The following is an 18,675-nucleotide window of genomic DNA, read 5'->3' as shown; positions in this document are numbered from 1 at the left end:
TGGCGGCTTCGATGCGCCTCAGAGAGGCCCAGGGCTCGACTGGGACCCCTAAGCCAAGGCCCGGTTTTTTTCCTGCCTAGCCTTTCTATAACACCTGCAGCCGTGCACAGTCTCCTCCCTCCAAGCTCCCAGGCCACATCTTCCAGTGTTTGCATTCTGCCCCACGCTGCTTCAGCCGCCGCTCAGCGCGTTTCTTCCCGCACCTGTGGAAGCAATTGTTGATGTCACTTTCTGTGAAAAAGTTCTATGGCTACCAGAATGCCCACCTCTTTCAGATAAGGTAACAAATTACCTTGTATCTTTAACTTTACTAATACTTGTTAAAACAGTTTGAATTTGTTTTTGCTTATCTAATTGGCAGTGTTTTTAAATGGGAGATTTTTCTCAAACACATTTTTTAGTATTATCTAGCCTTTACAAGATTTGTGGGGAGAGTACCTGTACAAAGAGGGGAGTGTCTAGGGGGAGGGGAGATTCACATGCAGAGGATAAGTTGCAGGAGTCATCTCTGAACTTCTCCTTTCCATCGTGTGGGTCCCAGGCTTCGAACTCAGATTGTCAGATGTGGCAACAAACGCTTTTACCAGCTAAGCCGTCTGACTGGGTTATTGATGGCAACTCCTTCAACGGAATACTTTGCAGCCCTTAAAACATGTTTTTCACATATTCTTTTCAAATAGCCTAGTTCACTTCCATAATGAAAATGTTATAGTCTACACTGTTCAGTAAGGTAGTCACTAGACACGTGTGGCTGCTGAACGCCCCCTGAAATATGTCTGTGACTAAGGAGCTGGCTTGTAATTTTACTTAATTTCCATTGGAATAGCTACATGTTGCTATTTTTTTTTACCTTATTGGAAAATACCATATATTAAGGCCTCAGTGTTGTCCTCTGCTGCCTGGGGAAAAGAGCATGTAAGATCATCAATTATTACCTCTCAGAAGCTGTAGAAGATATCTTAATTGCTTTTCTTTTTTCAAAATATTTTTTAATTTTTATTAATTACACTTTATTCACTTTGTATCCCCCCTGTAGCTCCCTCCCTCTTCCTCTCCCAATCCCACTCTCCCTCCCCCTTCTCCATGCTTGTCCTTCCCCAAGTCCACTGATAGGGGAGGTCCTCCTCTCCTTCCTTCTGATCCTAGTCTATCAGGTCTCATCAGGAGTGGCTGCACTGTCTTCCTCTGTGGCCTGGTAGGGCTGCTCCCCCCTCAGGGGGAGGTGATCAATGAGCAGGCCAATCAGTTCATGTCAGAGACAGTCCCTGTTCCCATTACTATGTAACCCACTTGGATACTGAATTGCCATGGGCTACATCTGTGCAGGGGTTCTAAGTTATCTCCATGCATGGTCCTTGGTTGGAGTATCAGTCTCAGAAAAGACCCCTGTGCCCAGATTTTTTGGTTCTGTTGCTCTTTTTAGGGAGCTCCTGTCCTCTCCAGGTCTTACTATCTCCCCCTTCTTTCATAAGATTCCCTGCACTCTGCCCAAAGGTTGCCCATAAGTCTCAGCATCTGCTTTGATACCCTGCAGGGTAGAGCCTTTCAGAGGCTCTCTGTAGTAGGTTCCTGTCCTGTTCCCTGTTTTCTCCCTCTTCTGATGTCCATCCTCTTTGCCTTTCTGAATAGGGATTGAGGCAGCTGATTTTCCTTTGGGGTGTCCTATCCCTCTATACCAGTGGTTCTCAACCTGTGAGTTGGGATCCCTTTGGTGGTCAAGTCACCCTTACACAAGGATCTCTTAAAACCATCAGAAAACACAGATATATCCATTACTATTCATAACTAGTATAATTAGAGTCATGAAGTAGCTTCGAAAATAAGGTGAGATGTGATGATAAATGCTGTAAGCCTAGGCACCCAGTAGGGAAGGTTAAGACAGGAAAGCTCACATCAATGATCAATCAGTGATGGGGGGGAGCTACAGAGAAAGGTAGTCTCCGAAATAAAACAGTAGATCTTCATGTTGCATTTAAATTACAAAGAAGAGGAACCTTTTTTTTGCATGAAAATAGCCAAACGCCTGGGAATAAAACTGCTCTAAACCTGGCTTTTTGACCACTGGCCTTCAGCCCCTTATGGTCAATTCTAACTGAAATCCATGCAAGACCTTTTGTGAAACTTGACACACTGATTTTATAATTCTTGTGGGAATGTAAGGATTGAGAATAACCACCACCACTTTAAAATAAAAGCTAGAATGAGCACACTTGTCCTATCAGGTAGCAAGATTTGTTGGAACATTATAATAATTAAAAAGTGATATTAATTAAAACCTTAGATAGGCAAAAAAAAAAAAAAAATAGTACTCCAAGCCCAGATTCACTTCCACATACCAATATTCCAAGCCAGGCATTGGTGACACACACCTTTAATTCCAGAACTTGGAAGGCAGACGCGGTCGGATCTCTGTAAGCTTGAGGCCAATCCTGGTTTACAGAGTGAGTTTCAAGACAGCCACAGAGGCTACACAGAGAAACCCTGTCTCAAAAAACTTAAAAAAAAAAAAAAAGTAAAATATAACCAAATGTGTTGGTGTATTCTTATAAATCCAAGCTCTCAAGAAGTGGAGACAAAAAAACACCATAAATTCAGAGCCAGCTATATAACCAGGCTTTGTATAAATAAAATTAAAAAACGTAATAAAAACTTAAAAACATTGGAGAGCTCTTTCCCTTCCTTAGTCAGCATTATTACTGTTATTTTTTTAAGTTATTGTGAGTTTATTATTTTCCTGTTTTATTTCATAGCAAGCTCATTATAGAGATCCAGAAAATTAATTGATTTTTCTGGTAGTGTCTTTAAGGTCTTTTAAGTCTTGAATTCTATAGTCTGGAAATTGGAACTTTTTTTTAACTTCTTACAATGGTGTGCTGGCTAGTTTTATGTCAACTTGATACAAGCTAGTCACTGGAGAGGAGGGAACCTCAACTGAGAAAATACCTTCAGGATACCCAGCTTGTAGGCAAGCCTATAGGGAATTTTCTTACTTAGTGACTGATGGAGAAGTACCTAGCCCATTGTGGGTGGGGCAATGTCTGAGCTGGAGGTCCTAGGTTTTATAAAGCAAACTGAGCAAGCCATTGGAGTAAGTAAGCAAGCAGCACCCCTCCATGGTCTCTGCATTATCTCCTGTTTCCAGGTTCCTGCCCTGCTTGAGTTCCTGTTCTGACTGCCTTCAATGTAGAGTGATATGAAAGTGAACCTTTTTCTCCCAGCTTGCTTTTGTTCATGCTGTTTCATCCCAGCAATAGAAATCTTTCCCCCTCCCCAGCAATAGAAATCTCAACTAGGACAAATGGTGTCTCTTTCATTCCTTGCTATAATCTTATGATCATAATACTTCCAAGTACTATATTAACAGAGGAAATGCTTGTAGTATTTTCCAACTTTGTCTATATTAACTATGGGTTTGATATTTATATATCCTTATCCTTTGTTATGTTTAACCAAGTTCCTTTTTGCTGCAGCATGAGAATGCTAGCATGGAATTCGAGCATGTTGTAGCATGGAGTGTCCCTTAAACTAATGTGTTTGGGCAGTTGGTTCTACAACATTTAGGGGGTGGAGCTTTGTTGGAAGAAACATGATGGCAGGGGGTGGGCCTTGAGTTTTTATAGCATGGTCTCACTTCCTGTTCTCTCTCCACTTCTTGTCTGTGGGTGCAGTGTGACCAGCTGCCTCCTGCTCATGCTGTCCTGATCTATGCCATTCTGAAATATATGTCCTGGAATTATGAGGCAAAATATAGCCTTTGCTTAAGTTGCTTTTGCCACAGCAATAAGAAAAGTAACTAACATTGTTCAAGAATTTTTTTTTTTTATCATGCCAGTATGCTGAACTTCTTCAAATGCCTTTTTTGGATCAGCTGATATGACCATGTAAATACCTTTGTTTATATGCTGTATTATTGATTTGTATTTGTATCTGCTGACCCAACCTTGCCTCTCTGGGATGAAATCAACTCAGCCATGACTGAAAGACCCCAGCCTCACCCTAAGTTAAACATAGCTATGAGAAACTCTGTAGGCTAGGTGGGGAACTGGAAAATTACTGAGAAACCTAGCTGTGTCACCCACTTGGGATATCTGCGGTCAGGCTGCCCCAGTCAAACTAAAAACAGTTTGTGTTAATCACCCTCATAGATATCTGTGAGACTGTTCCAGCTGAGATAGGGAAAAACAAAATAACAGGTGGCCACGTTAAGGGGTGGTCAATCTTGGTGCCCCTGCCAAACTTTGACGCAAATCGTGGTCTCATGAAAATGTACCAATCAGCCCCCTGTAACCATGCTTCTCGCTTCTGTACCCACGCTTCTGCTCTAAAACCCTATAAAAACCCCAGCTTCCCATCTAGGGGGCGCGAAAGTCTCTCGAATGACTTTTCGCCCCGGGTACCCGGGTGTATCAAAATAAAAGCCTCTTGCTGTTTGCATCCGAATGGCCTCGTTGTTCCTTGGGAGGGGGTCTCTCTGACGGAAGATACCCTCCGGGGATCTTTCATGACATAAATCTAGTATGTTCTTGATGTTAGTTTATGAATTTACTTTATTGAGAATCGCTGTGTCTGTATTCATCAGAGTAATTCATCAGAGTCTATGGTTAAACTTTCCTGAAGAGCAAAAGAAACAATCATAACGAGAAAATCCTTACCAACTTACATAAGAAAGGAGGTCTAGAATACGTAAAACTATGGTAACTAGAATATATAAAGAAGTGCAGAAATTAAGCATCACACCCCTCCACAAATATTCCAGTCAGTAAACATGCTAATCAATCAATAAAGACTCCTCAAGGGAAGCATCCAAAGGACCCTCACTCCTTCCACAGACATACCTACAATCCAATAAGCAATAAACATACTCATGTTTATTGTTGCATTGTTCACACTGAGAAACAATGAGCTTACATGCCCACCATTGTACATGTAGATAAAGAAAATATGATTTACATACACAATGGACTTTCATTCCATCATACAGAAAATGAAATTATAACAATTTCAGGAAAATGAAACAATTTTCAGGAAATTATAACATTTTCAGGAAAACCATTAAGCTAGGTGATAATCCAGAGTCATATGTGGATTTTTTATTTTAATCTGTATGTATGGGTAAATGTATGTGTGTAAGTGTAAGCTATGAAACTAGAAAGTCAGCCACAGAGGGGAAGAATAGAATTTAAGGGATGAGGAGAAAAAAATAAAACAGAGGAAGCAATGAAATACTTGCAACATGAGAGCAGAGGAGGGGATTCAAGGTAGGTGGAGGGTGGGAAAGGTGCTGGTAGGAGAGAGGGAAAGGACCTTTAAAAAGAGCAGAGTGTGTGGAGCTGGGATGCAGCTCAGTCAGTAGAGTGCTAGCATGCACAAAATCCCTGGGATCCATCAATTCCTAGCTCCACAGAAATCAGACATGGTAGCTCATGCCTATAATCCAAGCACTCAGGAGGTGGAGACAGGAGGATCAGAAATGCAAGGGTATTCTCAGCTACATGTTCAAGGACAGCCTAGGATGCATTATACTCTATCTTAAATTCAGAACAAATGTGAAAATGATATCACAAAATCCACTAATTTGTATGCTACCCTAACCCCTAACTTTAACTCTCTCCCACTGGGCATGAGGGCACATGACTTTGATCTCAGTATTCAAGAGGCAGAAGCAGGCAGATTTCTGTAAGTTTAAGGGCAGCCTTGTCTAAATAGTGTGTTTCAGACCAGCCAGGGCTACATAGTTAGCCTCTGTCTCAAAGAGAAGAAAAAACAGAAAGAAAGAAAAGAAAATCTCAATGCTGTGTTGAACAGTAGGACTGATGACATCATTAATTCTTGATTCTGAAACTTGTTCTATAGACCAGGCTGGCCTCAAACTCTAGAGATCCACCTGCTTCTGCATCCCAAGTGCTGGGATTAAAGGCATGTGCCACAATACTTGGTCTCAAAATAAAATTTTAAAACAACAAAGCCAATGATTGATTCTTATCCCAAAGGAAATTTTCAGTCTCTCAACACAGGATACAATGATTATGATATTCTCTCTGTCTCTGTTTCTCTCTCTGTCTGTCTCTCTGCCTGTCTGTCTGTCTCTCTCTTGTTTTCAAGACAGACTCTCACTATGTGTGTTGCTTGGTAGGAAATTTTTCTGAGATCCAGGTGTGACCTCTGTGGGTTCCAGGTAAAATGTGGTCTTGGGTATAGGGAGCTGACATTTAGGAATGGGGATGGGCTGGGAGCAGTGCTGGGGTTGTCTAGAGGATGGGGGGAAAGCAGGATGTTCCACCAGGCTCTGTTTGGTTCTCTGGGAAAGGGGGCAGAGAACAAGAGGCCACAGCAGAAAGTCTGCTGTAGAGCTGGGCATGAGCCTTGGAGAAATGGAAGGAGAGGTGAAGATCTACAGTTAGCCTACCTATTTGCCTGGTCAGAGTGGCCCTGAGGGTTCCCAGTAAGTGCCTGCTGGAGTTGGGGGTCTGGGATAAAGCAGTGAGTAGGAGGAGGGAACTTAGGAGAGGAAGATCTGTGAGGTTCACTGGAGATGGGGTCAGGGGATCAGAAGGTGGCTGCGGTTGATGGTCTGCAGAGCAGAGGTAGGGCTGAAACTGGGGGATTGGATTTGGAGAGGCTGGGGGACAGGTGAAGATCTGCAGTTAGCCTTACATGTGTGATTTTAACGTCTTTATTACCCTTTTAATATGAACATTTGTCTTACAGAAAAAAAAAAAAGAACGCGAAAAAGTAGAGTTGCAATCTTGAGTTGGTGGAAGAGCTACCAGTAACTAAGATGTCTGAAGATGAGAATAATGCAGAGTCCGAAGGAGTCCATAGATCTGATGAGTCACTGGAGGAGCCTGGAACTATTGAAGAAATGTTAAGTGCCTTAAACGAAGACGCTTTTTACTCAGAGAGGAAAGAGTCTGACGAGTTTGATGAAGCAAATCTTTTAAAGGATGCAGAAGAGTCAGTAGCTTCCTCCACAAGCCAGCTTAACGGAGATGAAGAGAAAAAGACTTCTGACACCAACCTAGTAGATGGCAGCCCAGAAACTCCACAGAGCTCTAAGAGCTCCTCAGAGAGTAAGACAGCTGAAGACGATCAGCCAGCCAAAGACTCAGATGAGAAGACAGATAGTCCACACGACTCTGAAGACAGCCAGAACGAATTTGGCTTGGAATCAGATAACTTTACAGTTAATCTTGATGCTAAGGGTTTACAAGAATTCCCTGTAAACATTTTCAAAGACAAATACGTAAAATATCTTTATTTAGATAAGAATAATATAAAAAATTTCCAAGGGGCAGACCCAGAGGACCTACTAGGACTAGAAGTTCTGTCCTTGCAACAAAATGGATTGCCATCAATTCCCTCGGACATTGAATTGCTTTACAATTTAGAGACACTAAATGCCAGTTACAACCACATATCCCAGATACCTAAAGAACTATTACAACTTGAGAATATGAGGCAACTCTTTTTAGATAGTAATTATATTGAGAGTTTACCTTCTGACTTAGAAAGTCTTAGCAGTTTAGAAACTTTAAGTTTGGGCAAAAATAAATTAACACATATACCAGATTCTCTCTCTAGTTTGAAAAATTTGCAAGTTCTCAACCTGGAATATAACCAATTAACGATATTTTTTAAGTCTCTGTGCTTCCTTCCAATGTTAATCTCACTAAACCTCACTGGAAACATGATACGCAGTTTGCCAAAAGAAGTTAGGGAACTGACAAACTTAGAAAACCTTTTAATGGATCACAACAGACTTACTTTTTTGGCTGTGGAAATTTTTCAGTTGCCCAAAATAAAGGAACTTCATCTAGCTGACAATAAATTGGAAACTATTTCACCCAAAATTGAGAATTTCAGCGATCTCAGGCTTCTTAACCTTGATAAAAATTTATTGAAAAGCATACCAAAAAAAATTTCCCACTGTGTAATGTTGGAATGTCTTACCCTTAGTGATAATAGTATAGAAGAACTTCCTAGGAAAATCCATAAGCTTAAAAATTTGAGACAACTCCATGTGAACAGAAATAAAATGATAAAAATTGCTGAAGAAATCGCACATCTTAGTAATATAAACAGCCTGGAGTTTTCTGGCAATCAAATCACACATATCCCTATTGAAATAAAAAACTGCAAAAAAATAACCAGAGTTGAACTGAATTACAACAATATAATGTACTTCCCGCTGGGGTTGTGTGCTTTGCAGTCACTTGACTACTTGAGTTTCAATGGAAATTATATTTCAGAAATCCCTGTGGATATATCGTTCAGTGAGCAGCTGCTTCATTTAGAGTTGAACAGAAACAAACTCCCCATATTTTCAGAACATTTGTGTTCTCTCACTAATCTCGAATACCTGGATCTTGGCAAAAACCTAATAAAGACAATTCCTCCCTGTATCTCTGCTATGGTGTCACTCCATGTGCTCATTCTGTCTGGTAATAAGTTTGACAATTTCCCAAAGGAACTGTGTACTTTAAAAAACTTGCATGTACTGGATGTGTCAGAAAATCAGTTACAGAAAATACCTGCAGAAATATCCAAACTAAAAGGGATCCTGAAGTTAAACTTTTCAGGCAATCAGTTCACACATTTTCCTGTGGAACTGTGCCATCTTAAAACACTGGAGGATTTGAATTTGAGTCAGACAAATGGGAAAAAGGTAAGAGTGCTCTTTTGGGTGTGAAGCGGAGGGTGACTAAGGGACTCTCAACCTGAGGCACAGCGTACGTGACAGTGGACGTGTGTACTGGCTAGTTTTATGTCAACTTGACCCAAGCTAGAGTCCTCAGGAGGGAACCTCAATTGAGAAAATGCCTCCATAAGATCCGGCAAGCCTGTAGACAAGCCTGTAGGGTATTGTCTCAATTAGTGACTGACAGGAAGGCCCAGCCATTGTGGACTCTTGGACCTGGGTTCTATAAGAAAGCAGGCCTGAGCAAGCCACGAGGAGCAAGCCAGTAAGCAGCACTCTTCCATGGCCTCTGCATCAGCTCCTGCCTCCAGGATCCTGCCCTGCTTGAGTTCCTACACTTCAATGTTTTTGAAGATGAATTGTTATTTGGAACTGTAAGTCAAGTAAACGCTTTCCTTTCCAGGTTGCTTTTGGTCATGGTGTTTCATCACAGCAATAGTAGTCCTAAGACAACATGCAAATGCTTGTATGTGTATTTTGAACAAGTGAAATTCTCTATGTTTGAAAACATGGCTCAGATACACCTCTCTACACAAAAGCTTTTTTTTTTTTTTTTTTGCATTCAAATGCAGTGTGAAACAGACATTTTTGTAGATTACTTTCTATTTAGTTCATTGGGAGATTTTTCAAATTTTATATGAGTTGTATATGTATGCATTCCTGTGGGTGTGTGTTTGGATGCATGTGGGTGGAGTCTTTCAGAGGACATCTGAGGTAGGCTTTTGTTCCATTCCCTCTCTTCTACAGCTTCTGGTGTCTATCCTTTTTTCCCTTCTGAATGAGATTTAAGCATCTTCCCTAGGGTCCTCCTTGTTGTTTAGCTCCTTTATGTCTGCAGATTTTAGTATGGTTATCCTATATTATATGGCTGATATTTGCTTATAAGTGAGTACATACCATGTGTGTTTTTCTGCTTCTGGGCTATTTCACTCAGGATAATCTTTTCTAGTTCCATCCATTTGCCTGCAAATTTCATGATTTTTTCTTTTTAATAGCTGAGTAGTATTCCATTAGTAATTGTGCCACAATTTTTGTATACATTCTTCGGTAAGGGACAATCTAAGTTGTTTCCAGATTCTGGCTATTAGGAATAAAGCTGCTAAGAACATAGTTGAGCAAATGTCCTTATTGTATAGCTAAGCATATTTCAGATATATGCATAGGAGTGGTATAGCTGGATTTTCAGATAGCAACAGATCTGGTTTCCAAAATGGTTGTACAAGTTTATATTCCTACCAGCAATGGAGGAGGGTTCCCCTTTCTCCACAACCTCTCCAACATTGTGGTCTCTTGAGTTTTTGATTTTAGTCACTCTGATGGGTGTAAGGTGAAATCTCAGGGTCGTTTTGGTTTGCACATCCCTGTTGACTAAGGCCATTGAGTATTTCTTTAAGTTTCTCTGTCACCTGGCTATCTTTAATGCTAGACTCTTAGCCAAAACAAAATCCTCCAAAATCTGTTCTTAAAAGTCTTCCTCTTTGCTCAAAAAGAATCTCTATCATCTATGGCTGGAGTTACAGCTCAGAAGCAAACTTACCTGGTTTTTAGAATGTAACCCCTACTATGTAATATATGTTCAGCAAAGCTGCCATAGTAGTGGTGTGTGGTCTAAGCAATGGAATGAATGATGAGACAAGTTGTAGTAATGTTAAGCAAAATGTGAACTAAAATATACATTTTGGTTCTGCGATGTAATTAGCAGCTAATTTGAGTAATTTATGGCAAGTAATTTGACTTTCTCTTTCTGTGTCTTGTGACTCCTCTAGAACAAGTCCCTAACTTCCTCCTGTTCACTAACTTTCTTTGGCCTCATCACACCTACTTTCCACACACATAATCCCCTAGCACTATAGTTCACAGTTGGCAACTTTCCCTGGAATTTCCAGCTTCACTTTCTGCTCTTGTCCATGTTCAACACTTGTTTTATGCCTAGTTTATTCCAGCAACTGCCTTCGCTATACTCTCTGGCTTATGTTCCTTATCAGGCTTTGTCAGAGTCATCAGACTTCATTCCAGAAGACGATTATATATATATGTGTGTGTGTGTGTGTGTATACATATATATATATGTATATATACATACACACAAATATATATAATATATTTTATGTATATGAGGGTTTTGCTTCTGTTTGGTTCTCATGGAAGCCAGAAGAGGGTGTTGGATCCTTTGTAACTGGAGTTAAAGCTGATTGTGAATTGCCATGTGGGTGAATAAAACCTGAGTCCTTTACAAGGGCAGCGAGTGCTCTTAAAAGCTGAGTAATCTCTCCAGCCCACAAAGGGACTCCTCCTCCTCCTCCTCTTCTTCTTGTTTTGTTTTTTCGAGACAGTGTTTCACTATGTAGCTTTGACTTCCCTGGACTTGCTTTGTCACAAGACTGGTCTGGAACTCACAGAGATACTCCTGCCTCTGCCTCCCTGAGCTCTGGGATTACAGGTATGCACCACTGTGCCGGCTTAGGGGACTATTCTTAATGTATTATATTTGGCATGGTGGTGCATGATTGCAGTCCTAACACTCATGAGGCTGAGGTAGGAGGATAGTAAGTTGAAGCCCAGCCTGGGATCCAGAGTGGGATTCTGTCCAAAAAAGAAGGGAAAGAAGAAAGATAAGAGGGAAGAAGGGAGGAAGGAAATTCAGGATCAAAGTAGTAGTACCAGTAAAGTCTTTATCATTTCAAAAGTCTTTAAATGGAAAAACATTATATGAATCCTTCTTAAGAAGAATATCCTATGTGGTTGGAAATTTCACTTGGATAGAATGGAGAAGGAATACCTAAAGGATTACTTTATCTACCAGCTGACCAATAACCAATGGTCGGAAGAAGATAAATTGGGTTAGTCGCCGAGCTTCCATTAAGCAAAGCAAAGGTCACTCAGTAGGACTCTTCTTTCACCAGCAGCTCCATCAGCATAGAGCTCTCTCTTCCTCCTATAAACACTGGACAAGTATGTAGAGAATATTTAGCCAGGCCTGGTGGCCATGTCTGTAATCCCACATATGAGGGGATGGGGAGGGGGTTGGAGCAGTTGGATCTCTATGAGTTTGAGGTGAATCTGCTATGTATCGTCAGTTCCAGGGAAGACAGGGTTACACAGATACTGTCTCAAAAAAATTAAATGAGATGTTCAAAAAGAGTATTCGTTTGAAGGACATTCAGTTACAGGCCTGCCCACCTATGCTGATCTCATTCCTCCGACATAAGGTTGGAAGTCTTGCATAGTCGTCCTTTCTCATATATTTCTCTGAAGTTATCACTTCTCCATACTAGGCGCCTCCCTACTAGCCATATGTATGCATGATGTTTATCTTGCTTTTGGTAGCACACTTCAATCCTGCCCGGTAGTGTGTGTGTTTCTGTGTGTGTGTGTGTCTGTGTGATGTGTGTTGTGTTGGTGTGTGAGGTGTGTGTGTGTGTTGTGTGTTGTTTGTGTGTGTGAGGTGTGTGTGGTATGTATATGCTGTGTGTGTATAGTGTGTGTGTTTATAATTGTGTTGTGTGTGGTATGTATATATTTGTAGTAAGTGTGTTGTATGTGTGTTGTGTGTGCACAGTGTGTATGTGGGGTATGTGTGTATGTGGTGTATGTGTATTATGTGTATATATGTGTTGTGTGTGTTTGTGGGGTGAGTATGGTGTGTGTTTTTTAATTGTGCAGTATATTTGTGATATGTGTGTCTGTGGTATGTTTGGATGTGCAGTATGTGTGTTTTGTGTGTTGGGTGTACAGTATGTATGAGTGGTGTTTGTGTATGTGGTGTGTATGTGGTATGTGTGTTTGTGTGTGTTGTAACTCTGGGATGTGTATGGTATGTGTGTTGTATATGTGTGTGTTGTATGTGCCATATGTGTGTTGTGTTTGTGGAATGTGTGTGTTTGTGTTGTGTGGTGTGTATGTGTGTGTGTACAGGTATAAGGATGAGTGTCTTTATCACTCTGTGATGAGAATTGGATAAAATGTAAGTAATTGTACAAACTTGAGAGAAGGAAGAAAAACAGCAGCATTAGCCTGAGGGAGACAAGAAAGGAGTGGGACAGGGCAGAACCTGAGCTGGGGCATGGGAAGAAAGTGTGTTCCAAGCAGCAGGGTTAATTAGCGAGCACTGTGGCTGCTTGCGGGTGTTTTGGATGTGGAATTACAAAGTATGACAGAATGAAAGTGTCTCCTTAGACAAAGACTAAAATAAAACTCTCTTCTCTTGTTTTAAGGGGGGAAATATAGTGTTACTAATATTTATGGATTTATAAAAGCATGATTGTTTAATTATCCTTGCAGTTAACAAGACTTCCAGAAGAGCTGTGTAATATGACTCAACTCAAAACACTTGACATCTCGAACAATGCCATCAAAGATATTCCAAGAAATATAGGGGATCTGAAAAATCTGGTTAGTCTATATGCATGCAATAACCAAATAAATTCTCTTCCACCATCTTTTCTGGCTTTAGAAGTTCTACAGAGCCTAGACCTCAGAGGTATGTGCCAAGCGTAATAAGCAATAAGTGGAATATCTAAGTAGAACATTGATCTTTAAATTACAGTTTTTGCTGACAAAATAAAGACTTTCAGACAGTGCATTAAGTGGGCATCAGAGGGAGAGGTGCACACAGTGCTTTTCCTCCCTAAAGGAAATGAGCACAAAATGGAAGAACTGATTTATTGTGTTGAAAAAAGTTCTAGAGATGGAAATAGCAGGAAACAGGTGTTTGGTAGGGGAAATGGGAAAAATGAGGAAGAGCTTTAGATGAGAAGGGGGAGAGGAGGGAATACAGAAGGAGGGGGAGGCATAAAGAACTCTATTAGGGTGTTTAGGAAAAACAGGAATCTATGTTTACTGTAAATTACATGTAATATATGAGTGTAGATATATTGTTTGAATGAAGTTATGATATTTAAGGTGGTAATGCTCCCCTCACTCCTGCTGAGAGCCATAGGCTACCTAGTAAAACTCTAGTACCAGGCATGAGGAAGTTCTTCTGTAGCTGTTGGTCAAGGAAGTTCAAGAGAAGTCCAAGAGAATTCCAAAACAATCAACACTGACAACTGCCTTTGCTCTTGACTGACTCCCAGAACACACTCTGGACACAGGACTTGGAAAAATCAAACTGGAAGCCTCCTCCATAAGAACTGGCTCTCATAGTGTCAGAGAGTGTTATGCAAGTCGACAAGGCAGAAGAGCAATTGGCAGTCCTACATAGCTTAAAGCTTGTGAAACAAGGATTGCTGGACCAGCAAGATAGCCACAAAGGCCAATAGTGGCACTTTTGCCTTTGGGTAACTAACAGTTGCCTAATTGAACTTCAGGCTCACTCCACAGGAGGATGTTCATGGCTGTACTGTAAACCTATCCAATTACCCATGACTGGGAAGACCATAGACCGGAGAAGAGAACCTACTCTTGGCAGTTTCTTGAACCAATATAATTTCTATTTTCTAAGTACTCCTCTTTATATCACAGATACATGTAGCTCTCTCACCCTCATCAAAGAAGCTTCTTTTTGCATAGATGGAGACTATTAGGAAGATCCACAACTGGTCAGAATGTAGGGAATAAGTGACTATGGGGCGCACACCCCCACTGATGCATGCGCAGTGTAACAGGAAAACTGTGGAGAAGGGGCAGAAAGACTGTAAGAATCAGATACTTAGGATGCCTGCTGTTACATAGTGCCCCTCCACATGATGGGAAGCTGCACCCATGGGCTCTCAACAACATGGTTGCTTGAACAAGCCCAGCATGATGACAGCCTTAGCTGACAGGCCTCTGTAGACAGAGGAAATTCCACATGGCCTAACAGTGCACGGACATTAGTCAGAACTGTCCTCATTGTGTATGTCCTCGGGTGCACGAGTTACTAAGACAGTAGACTTCTGCACACACAGCTTTCTGCCCCAGCAGTTTAATTTCACACCATGGTGTGCTCATGACCTCCGTTTCCGTCCTAGGAAACAGTCTGACAGATCTCCCCAGTGCTATCTATAGTCTCTCGTCGCTGAAGGAGATAAATTTTGATGACAATCCTTTGCTGAGACCTCCAATGGAAATCTGTAAGGGAAAACAGCTGCACACTATCACATGCTATCTCCAAAGAGCGGATGAAAGAGATGGTGGGTGATGAGCAAGGAATTACCTTTGCAAGAAATTGTCTGCTATCTGTACAGTAAGAGTGTGCTCTGGTTGGACACTTTAAGCTGGCGGTAACATTCAAATATCATCTTCCTTCTTTCTGAAGGTTGTCTGTGTATAATGATAACTCAGATTGTTTAGTCATGGGAAATGGGGACTGGAATATCTAAAACTGCTCTGTATTCATCTATTATATACCATATCTAGGTAACCAAGAACATCTCCCAGGTTAAGCTAATGACGAGATCACATTAGAAAGCACTGTCCGCTGTAAGCATATGTACACATATGCATGGCTGCTGTGTGGACACTTTTCTAAGACTTGAACTTCACTGGTTCAAGGAACTTGAGAGAAAAGTAAGTCACAGTGGCTCTCTCCTTGAACTCACTTCAGGATGACTGTGCTAATTACTACACTCAAAGGGAATATTTCTATGAAAAACAGGTTTCAGAGTTTCAAGTGTCTATGTAGTATTTCTGTTATGTATAGTACCTTAGAGGAAGGTGTTCAAGTTATACCACTGGGCATTCATGCTAAAGTTTTGTTTCTCCAGTTCTCAAAGAAACAGGATTCTTGTTGCTCTGTTGTTTACAGGAAGGTGCAGTAGGCAATGGCAGCACCTCCACAATTCCGGGAGAAGAGAAGTCTAGACACTTGCCATCTTTCTATATACTCAAGTCACCTTTGTCCTGCAGTGTTTTTAATCCTCAGTGAGGCTGAAGTAGCATAGGAGACGTATTTATTCTGCAGCTAACAAGGAACATAGAGCCCCCCTCCAAGCATTTTATTAAGCAATTAGATTTTCTTTTTATTATCAGCATGAAATCTAGCCTGAAGGATTAATGATGTATATGCAGTGTCTCAAAATGAAAAGGCCCAGGACACATTTGAGATGATATAGAGAACATGGGAGATCTCTAATTCTTGAAAATTCTCATAGCACACTAGTCAACAAAGGTGACTCTAGAGCACACTATTTAGAAGCGTTCTATTTTTTTTAAAGCACTAATGGGTCTGGAAATATGGCTCAGTGGTTAAGAACATATACTGCTCTTGTAGAGCTCCTGTCAGTTCCCCAGCACCCATGTTAGTAGCTCAGAGCTGCCTGATAACAGGGGTTGGATATATTTGGCCTGTGTGGGTACATACCCCCACATCCTCACATCCTCATAACTTTTTTTGAGACAGGGTCTCTTCAGGTAGTCCTGGAACTCACTAAATAGACCATTTGGCTTCAAAATCGGAGAGATTGCTTGCCTCTGCCATCCCGAGTGCTAGGATTAAAGATATATGCTACCTTTCCTGGCCTTACATAATTTAAAAAAACATTAATAATCTAATTAAACAATGAATTATTTTAATATAAATATGCATTATATGCATATTTATAATAGATTTTAATTTCTCAAAGTAGTTAATATAGAAAAGCCAGAATGGAAGGAAGGAATTAAATTAATTTCAAATCTAGAAAAAAGAAAAGAATTTGGAAGTCAAATTTAAAGTTGCTCATAATATTCTGCTTAATCAGCCATATTAGGTTGTGGGGCTCCTCAGCTTCTAGAAGCAGACAGGGACAGGGAATACAAATTGAAGACATTTCACCTCTGTATTGTCATTTTCAATTTTATCTGACATATATGTTTGATACAAGCATAGAAGAAAACTATTAACTCAAAGTATCTTTTTAAAAAAAGAAATAATGTTTCTTCTATGTTCAAATGTAGAGAAAATCTTACAGAAGATATTCAACATAGTTGCCAACAATATCACTGAGATAAATTTTGAATTTTTGCAACAAAAACTAAAAATGAAAGGCTCTCAATCTAGCATTCCTGTAAAGTAAGTATGAATGGCATTTGGGACAAATGTGTTTTCATACCTGATTGATATGATCTTGATATTACATAGTTTTGAAATATTTGAATATTATATAGTTTAAAATATTTACATTGACATAAATTCCACTGTAGATGGCGGCCTTTCACTTATGACATATTTGTGATGCTTGTTGTGCAACCAAACAATGTAATGAAGAAGGAAGGACTTTGAGGATAAGCGACTAGGCTTTCTGTCTAGCTAGCTTCCTGACCTTGGACATGCCCTTTTCTTTCTCTCTGCTTCAGTTTCTTCAGTGGTAAAATGAATACACTGAACTTAGAAAGTTGTCATGATGATCAAGTGAGACCAAGCTATAAAGTATGCATTTTATTGTGTTTGTTTATAGTAAACAACTCACAGTGATTATTACCTTAAGAGTTGAATGTGAAATGTGAGCTTGTTAAAAGAAAAAAAGGATGAAGCTAATGTTTGCTTTTGTGTGTTAGGCTCATGGTAAAAGTTCACCTATACTGTGTTTAATTAAATTTACTCTCACATAAATGTGGTAGATTAACTTGAAAACTTAAGATAAACTTTAAGTAGCATAAAATAATGTTCTTGGTTGGTAATTAAAATAATTGTTATTTAAATTTTCACAGCACTGCTCCATTCAATGAGAGAATCTACCACTCACTTATTCAGTGGAAAGAGGACCAGAACTTGTCAGTCACAGCTATGGCCTTAAGAGAGCAACTCGTTCGGGCACTAACTATGATAGGTGCTCATGAAATAATAGACAAGATCAGAGCTTTGAATATTTATACAAGTGCCATCAGACTCTAGCCAGTGGATCTGAAATCGAAGCTGGAAACACCTTGCACTTATAGAACTGAAACTTGACCTTGGGGCTAAATCATTTTGCTGATACAAGTGAATTATTTGTATATCCTGTCTCTTTTTGTTTCTTAGTAGTTATTTTTTTATTTGTGTGTGTGAACATGCATGTGCCACAGTTGGCATGTGGAAGTCAAAGGAAAATGTCCAGGTCTGTTCCTCAATCGAAGAACTGACAAGCCCTTGATGCTCTGCTCTGTGTCTCCTGGGATGGGTGTAAACAAGGATTTGTGAACAAATGTACTTCCTTATCTCTGGATGCTTACCCTTTGTAGCTTTGACCTATGGCCAGGCTCAACACTCTTTAGGGTAATACCTCAGAGGGCCTCTGAAAGACTCCACTTAGCAGGGTATCAAAGCAGATGCTGAGGCTCATAGCCAAACTTTGGGCAGAGTACAGGGAATCTTATGAAAGAAGGGGGAGATAGAAAGACCTGGAGGGGACAGGAGCTCCACAAAGAGAGCAACAGAATCAAGAAATCTGGAGCCAGGGGTCTCTTCTGAGACTGATACTCCAACCAAGGACCATGCATGGAGATAACCTTGAACCCCTGCACAGATGTAGTCCATGGCAGCTCAGTATCCAAGTGGATACCCTAGTAAGGGGAGCAGGGACTGTCTCTGACATGAACTCAGTGGCTGGCTCTTTGATCACCTCCACCCTGATGGGGGAGCAGCCTTACCAAGCCACAGAGGAAGACTTTGCAGCCAGTCCTGATGAGCCTATGGGAAGGGAGGAGGACCTCCCCTATCAGTGGACTTGGAGAGGGGCATAGGAAGAGATGAGAGAGGGAGGGTGGGATTGGGAGAGAATGCGGGAGGGGACTACAGCTCATACAAAGTGGATTAACTGTAATATAAAAAAAATAAAAAATGCCTGTTAAGAAGGTATCTCTCTCCCTAGGGTCACTATTCTCTCTCTCTCTCTCTCTCTCTCTAATATATATATATATATATATATATATATATATATATATATATTAGAGAGAGAGAGAATAGTCTCTCTCTCTAATATATATATATATTAGAGAGAGAGATGTCTATATATAGAGAGATATCTCTATCTCTATCTCTCATTCTGTTCTACAGCTTGTCTTGTTCCCTCTGGCATGATGTACTGTCCCTCACAGTG

General features: G+C 40.5%; 1 protein-coding gene across 1 annotated transcript; it reads left to right on the top strand.

Annotated features, from left to right (window-relative positions):
• The first annotated feature begins 25 nt into the window (after positions 1-25).
• On the top strand, positions 26-18,249 carry Lrrd1 (leucine rich repeats and death domain containing 1). Its single transcript, XM_055612561.1, has 7 exons — positions 26-280; positions 6,709-8,665; positions 12,980-13,178; positions 14,650-14,811; positions 16,556-16,670; positions 16,990-16,992; positions 17,309-18,249. Exons 2-7 carry the CDS (start codon positions 6,779-6,781, stop codon positions 17,490-17,492), a joined length of 2,550 nt encoding a protein of 849 aa, XP_055468536.1. The 5' UTR covers positions 26-280; positions 6,709-6,778; the 3' UTR covers positions 17,493-18,249.
• Positions 18,250-18,675: the final 426 nt, after the last annotated feature.

This window comes from Psammomys obesus, unplaced genomic scaffold (assembly GCF_907164565.1).
Source record: "Psammomys obesus unplaced genomic scaffold, mPsaObe1.curated_primary_1811, whole genome shotgun sequence".
Classification (NCBI taxonomy): domain Eukaryota; kingdom Metazoa; phylum Chordata; class Mammalia; order Rodentia; family Muridae; genus Psammomys; species Psammomys obesus.
Note: the sequence above shows the minus strand (reverse complement) of the source record. Positions and strands in the feature narration are given on the sequence as shown.

Excerpts from the sequence above, each read along its gene's own strand:
- Lrrd1 (XM_055612561.1), top strand. The coding sequence starts at position 6,779 with ATGTCTGAAGATGAGAATAATGCAGAGTCCGAAGGAGTCCATAGATCT. Across the intron at positions 8,666-12,979 it reads GTCAGACAAATGGGAAAAAG|TTAACAAGACTTCCAGAAGA; the intron begins GTAAGAGTGCTC and ends TTATCCTTGCAG. Across the intron at positions 14,812-16,555 it reads AAGAGCGGATGAAAGAGATG|AGAAAATCTTACAGAAGATA; the intron begins GTGGGTGATGAG and ends GTTCAAATGTAG.